General features: G+C 35.5%; 1 protein-coding gene across 8 annotated transcripts in view; it reads left to right on the top strand.

Moving 5' to 3' along the window:
• LOC109543597 overlaps positions 1 to 676 on the top strand; it is a 74,849-nt gene extending 74,173 nt beyond the window's left edge. For all 8 annotated transcript variants that reach the window (XM_048662196.1, XM_048662197.1, XM_048662193.1 and 5 more), the window contains one exon: positions 53 to 676. In XM_048662196.1, the coding sequence (XP_048518153.1) occupies positions 53 to 291 (239 nt within the window). In that variant the 3' untranslated portion in view covers positions 292 to 676. The remainder of the gene's footprint in view (positions 1 to 52) is intronic.
• The last annotated feature ends 6,205 nt before the right edge of the window (positions 677 to 6,881 follow it).

Below are 6,881 nucleotides of genomic sequence, written 5' to 3'. Positions count from 1 at the left end.
CCAACTAGCTAGGGACAGAGTATTACACTAATTTTGCACTGAAAACTTCCAGGTTCCACATCGACTCTTTACAAGAAAAAGGACAAACTGCCTCGGGAAAACTCCAGATACATTAAGGACAAGGACGAGAGAAAAATGACGAGCAAAAGCCAGTCGGTGGAATCGATTGCAAGAAGATCGCGGGGCGAAGCTCGCGACGTTTCGAGATCGGTGTCCATGCCCAGGGACACGGAAAAAACGGCCGGGTGGTTCAAAAAGTCGAAGAAGTCGAGCAATGCGCATCGGCTGTGATTGATAATACCGGGGCTTTATCGCCATCAAGTGCCATTGTATGCGGCTCTCGCGAATTTACCGCAGTTAAATTTGCGCGAGATTGAAATCTGTTCCACATGTGCCTTATATTGTTAATGTAATATAGTTGCTGATGTTTTATTTCCTTTTCGTTACGATGCACACCTAGTGAAATGGAAATAGAACTCTCGCCCCCCACCTACTTACGTCTAATGTTTCGCGATCAAAATAATCAAATCATTAATTAGTGGTGCTAGAAATGCGTCAATCCAACTGACACCATTGTTAAAATGTTACCCTATTTTTATCCCTAATTCTAGTTGTTAAATTACTCTTTGTTTAAAGTGCTATATTAATAAATCTAAATAAAAGTTAATAACTAATATCGCAGCGTTTCACTAAATAACCCACCAAGAACAGAGCAAGAGTAGTCGATACTTGCCCGTTGCTACACTGGGAAAAACTCCCGCAATCAACCATAAAGCGATTTTTTGGTCACTACTGCACTGGCAAACATTGTTTTGCAGACTTTTGCACATGTACATTTTAGTATTGAAAAAAAAGCTGGTTTTCAAAAATGTATCTCTTCTAAACTAGAACACATCAAGGCTTGCAATTTTCACTATTTAAAGAACTCACTTGACATTGCAACGTAGAAATTTTCAAGCAAATCAGCCTGCAGAAAATTTTTACAGGAATTTACAAACTTGTCCTTGATTCTCACTAATGCTCTTAAATAGACTGCCTTTCAAAAATTCCGCAACCCTCTAATAGAGCAGGTAGAGACTTGCCTTTTTGGCCTACAAGAGTTATAAGCTTGCGGATTCTAGCGGGCTTTGAAAGTTGTTTTACTTCAGTCATTTGTCGAGTTCGAGGAAAATGTAGGGAAAATCGGTTTCGGTTTTTTGGACAGTTTTTTCAATTTGTGCGATTTTTGCACTTCATTCTTCAAAAGGCTATTTCTCAAAAACCAGATGGGAGAACTCTTTGGAGTTTTTGGCCGTCTTAAAGAAAGCTTTATGTCAATAGTTGCGTGAGTTTGGACAAAATCCAGTGGAAAGTTTCCTTGGAATTAATTTTGGAATTTTAGAGAGTTATTTGATTTAGAGCGGTTTTTGCATTGTATCTTCAGGAACCCATTGCTGTAGACCTGCACGAGGTATCAACTTGCGGTTTCCAACAGAGTTTCAAAGAGGCTTTAATTTAGTTATTTAACGAGTTTCAAAAGAATATAGAGAAAAGCTTCTTTGGAACGAATTCGGGAACTTCGGCCAGTTTTCTCACTTTGTGCGGTTTTTGCAAGTTATTTTACTTCAGTCATTTGTCGAGTTTGAGGAAAATGTAGGGAAAATCGGTTTCGGTTTTTTGGACAGTTTTTTCAATTTGTGGGATTTTTGCACTTCATTCTTCAAGAGGACATTTCTCAAAAACTATCGAAATAATCAAATCATTAATTAGTGGTGCTAGAAATGCGTCAATCCAACTGACACCATTGCTAAAGTGTTACCCTATTTTTATCTCTAATTCTAGTTGTTAATTTACCCTTTGTTTAAAGTGCTATATTAATAAATCTAAATAAAAGTTAATAACTAATATCGCAGCGTTTCACTAAATAACCCACCAAGAACAGAGCAAGAGTAGTCGATACTTGCCCGTTGCTACACTGGGAAAAATTCCCGCAATCAACCATAAAGCGATTTTTTGGTCACTACTGCATTGGCAAACATTGTTTTGCAGACTTTTGCACATGTACATTTTAGTATTCGAAAAAAAAGCAGTTTTTCAAAAATGTATCTCTTCTAAACTAGAACACATCAAGACTTGCAATTTTCACTATTTAAAGAACACACTTGTCCATTGGCAACGTAGACAATTTCAAACAAATCAGCTTGCAGAAAATTTTTACAGGAATTTACAAACTTGTCCTTGATTCTCACTAATGCTCTTAAACAGACTGCCTTTCAAAAATTCAGCAACCCTCTAATAGAGCAAGTAGAGACTTGCCTTTTTGGCCTACAAGAGTTATAAGCTTGAGGATTCAAGCGGGCTTTGAAAGATCCTTTACTTAAGTCATTTGTCGAGTTTGAGAAAAATGTAGGAAAAATCGCTTTCGGTTTTTTGGATAGTTTTTTCAATTTGTGGGATTTTTGCACTTCATTCTTCAAGAGGCCATTTCTCAAAAACCAGATGGGAGAACTCTTTGGAGTTTTCGGCCGTCTTAAAAAAAGCTTTATGTGAATAGTTGCGTGAGTTTGGACAAAATCCAGTGAAAAGTTTCTTCAGAGTGAATTTTGGAACTTTAGAGAGTTATTTGATTTAGTGCGGTTTTTTGCATTGCCTCTTCAAGAACTCATTGCTCGAGACCTGCACGAGGTTCCAACTGGCGGTTTCCAGCAGAGTTTCAAAGAGGCTTTACTTTAGTTATTTAGCGAGTTTCAGCAGAATGTAGAGAAAGGCTTCTTTAGAACGAACTCAGGAACTTTGGCCAGTTTCCTCACTTTGTGCGGTTTTTGCACTTCGCTCTTGAAGAGGTTATTTCTCTAGAACTAGATGATGTATCAGTTTGCGACTTTCAGCAGGCTTTGACCGAGGATCTAGTTTAACCATTGTGTTAATTTGGGCAGAATCCGATGAAAACTTTCCTTGGAAGGAATATCGGATCTTTGAACAGTTTTTTGATTTGATCGGCTTTTGCACTATACGTTTCAAAAACGCATTTCTCAAGGCCTACAAGAGTTATAAGCTTGCGGATTCTAGCGGACTTTGAAAGTTATTTTACTTCAGTCATTTGTCGAGTTTGAGGAAAATGTAAGGAAAATTGGTTTCGGTTTTTTGGACAGTTTTTTCAATTTGTGTGATTTTTGCACTTCATTCTTCAAGAGGATATTTCTCAAAAACTATCGAAATAATCAAATCATTAATTAGTGGTGCTAAAAATGCGTCAATCCAACTGACACCATTGTTAAAATGTTACCCCATTTTTATCCCTAATTCTAGTTGTTAAATTACCCTTTGTCTAAAGTGCTATATTAATAAATCTAAATAAAAGTTAATAACTAATATCGCAGCGTTTCACTAAATAAGCCACCAAAAACAGAGCAAGAGTAGTCGATACTTGCCCGTTGCTACACTGGGAAAAATTCCCGCAATCAACCATAAAGCGATTTTTTGGTCACTACTGCACTGGCAAACATTGTTTTGCAGACTTTTGCACATGTACATTTTGGTATTCGAAAAAAAAAGCAGTTTTTCAAAAATTTCTTTCTTCTAAACTAGAACACATAAAGGCTTGCAATTTTCACTATTTAAAGAACACACTTGACCATTGGCAACGTAGACAATTTCAAGCAAATCAGCCTGCAGAAAATTTTTACAGGAATTTACAAACTTGTCCATGATTCTCACTAATGATCTTAAACAGACTGCCTTTCAAAAATTCCGAAACCCTCTAATAGAGCAGGTAGAGACTTGCCTTTTTGGTCACACATAAAAGATACGTAAACGTCAAAAAGTCGAAATTTTTAAGCAAGAGGTTACAAATTCACAAACTTTCCTTTCACACTCACTCAATTTCCTATGCAGACGTGATGCAGACAGAAATTTTCACGTGTAAACTAAAGCACGTAGAAATTTATCTTTTAAGTCCTTCAGTGTCCTACTTGAACATCTCACTGTAAAAATTTTCAGGCACATTAATTCATAGAACAGTTTTTCCAGAATTATCAAATTTTCGCTTGCTACACACAAACGCTCTTTAGCAGAGTGGCTTTTAAAAATTTCTCACGTTTAAACTGAAGCACGTAGGGAGTTGCCTTTTTCGTCATTTATTAAAGACACTTGACTGTTAAATCAACGAAAACTGCAAAGCAAATAAGTCTTGGGCAAGATTTTTTTTTAATTTACAAAATTTCGCTTGATACTTATTAAAGTGCACACTAAAAACCTTTATTTATTTTTTGAAGCATAAGCAACTACTCAGAGCCAAAGGGTCTAAACATGGTGAACTTTTAACTGAAATTTGCGATAACACTCCTACTTTGCATTTTTTGCTCAAAAATCGCGCCAGAAAATTTAATTTTTCGTATTTTTATTATAAACATAAAACGACAGACTCGTTTACAGACTATTAATTTAAAAAATCTCAAAAAATTATCCCAACCAATCACTGCGAAATCTCATCTATTGATTTACATTAAATGAAACTGATGTTGTCATTCCAGAACGCTGCTTGCATCAGTTTTCTCTCTCACACACATATAAGTCTGAGAGAGACTTACCATCGCCCTTGCTTTGCTACCTTCCAACTTGATACATTTACGGCTCGAAATATTGAGTTTTGAGAAAGACGATTGGAAGAAAAAATCCAGTGGCAAAAAACAACGATTGTTTATGTGTTTTGCTCAGAAGCAGACTTACTTTCAAAAATTCGTCACGTCTAAACTACAGCATTTAGGAACTTGCCTTTTTGGCTATTTACAGAAGACACATGGCTGAAACGAAGAAAATTGCAACTAAGTCAGTCAACAGGAATATTTTTCTCGAATTAGCAAGTTTTTCGATGATACTCACTAACGCTCTTAAGCATATTGACAGTAAACAAATCATTCAGAGTCAGTCATAAGTCATATAAAATAATTGATTGATAAAATACATTAAAAATTAAGTGCATACTAAAAGCCTTTATTTATTTATTGAAGCATATGCAGCGACTCCGAACCAAAGGATCTAAACATGGTGAACTTTTAACTGAAATTTGCGATCTCGCTCCTACTTTGCATTTTTTGCTCAAAATAATCGAGAGAAAATTTAATTAACTGTTTTTTTTTATTATCGACATAAAACGACAGACGAGTTTACGGACTATTAATTTAAAAAATTCCCAAAAAACTACGGCTTATTTCAAACAATGGCTGCGAAATTCTTGCCGAAATCTTACAAATTGATTTACATTAAATGAAACTGATGTTGGCATTCCAGAACGTTGCTTGCATCGGTATTCTCTCTCGCACACATATAAGTCTGAGAGAGATCCACCACCGCCCGTGCCTTGCTACGTTCCAACTTGATACCTTTACAATAATATCTAAATCTAAGTCTAAATCAGAGCACGAAAGGACTTGACTTGAAGCTCTTTTATAGAAGATGCTTGACTGGTAAAACATGGAACATTTGGAGAAAATCAGGACACAAGGAGGTTTTCTAGGAATTAAGAAACTGAGGGACAGTTTAATGCTCAAAGAAGAATTAGAGCCGACTGCTCATTAAAAATTATTCGCATCTAAATTAGAGCGTGTATAACTTGCGTTTTCGGACATTTATAGAAAGCACGTGGTTGAAAACTTGTGAAAAAGTTCAAGCAAATTAGTTCCCATGATGATTTTTCGCCAATTTACAAACTTTTCCCTTGGAAATTTTCAAGTCAGCAAGTTAACAGAAATAATTTTTTAGGAATTAACAACATTTTTCTTGATATTCACTGACGCTCTTAAGCAGATATTGTAGTCTAATCTGGAGCTCGTTGGAACTTGGCTTTTGGACCATTTACAGACGACATTTGACCGTCAAAATGTAGAAAATTTCAAGCAAATTTGTATACAAAATTTTCGAGGAATTAACACATTTTCGCTCGATACCCACTAAAGTTCTTAAAACTTCAGTATTTTTTTCAAGCGTCAACAACGAATAAGAACCAACCAAATTTGTAATTCAAATTTATAAAATATTCACTCTTATTTTGTTTTACTTTGTATTATTTTTCCGAAAGTGTAGTGAGATGTTTAAAGAGCCCAGAACCAAAAAAAAACACTTTTGTCCGTTTTTTTCTGTCCGTTTACAGTCTAATAATTAAAAATCACAAAAAACGACAATTTCAACCAATCACTGCGAAATCTCATAAACCGATTTACGTTAAATGAAACTGATTTTGTCATTCCTGAACGTTGTTTCCATCGGTTTTCTCTCTCACACATATATAAGTCAGAGAGAGATCCACCACCGCCCGTGCCTTGCTACGTTCCAACTTGATACCTTTACGGCTAGAAATATTTCTGTTTTGAGCGAGACGATTTTTTTTTCTAAACTATCGCCCAAAATTTTAGTGTAGTTTTGCCACAACAATAAAAACCACCAATAATGATCAATATTATTTATTACTGTAGAGAAATATACAAATCTAAAAAGGTTTTTAAACTCAGAATTAAATTAAGAAAAATATAACATTTTTATATAATCATTTAACAACGTGCTTTAGATTATAAACTATGGACAATATGCACATTATCATCCTGCTAGTGCTGGTTGTTCAAAGGATCGAGACTTTCCAAAGAAAAATCGTCGTTTCCGAAGCTGATGCCACGTGTAAACCCGGCCTGAAATCAACCACTTGCATAAAATCAATCACACTACAAAATAGACAATATATTTCAATGCCTCAAAAAAGGCCTATAAGTAAATAAATTAACATAACAAATCGGCGAGTTTCGGGCCTTTGAGTTCAAATTTTATTAAATAAAACTGATTCTCCCATTCCAGAACGTAGCTCGCATCAGTTAGCTCACTCACCCACATAGAAGTGGAAGCGAAATGCCCGA

The sequence above is a fragment of the Dendroctonus ponderosae genome, unplaced genomic scaffold, assembly GCF_020466585.1.
Source record: "Dendroctonus ponderosae isolate FM_Combo_2020 unplaced genomic scaffold, Dpon_F_20191213v2 Dpon_F_20191213_10, whole genome shotgun sequence".
Lineage (NCBI taxonomy): Eukaryota > Metazoa > Arthropoda > Insecta > Coleoptera > Curculionidae > Dendroctonus > Dendroctonus ponderosae.
The sequence above is the reverse complement of the archived record's forward strand: the minus strand, read 5'-3'. Positions and strand labels throughout refer to the sequence as shown.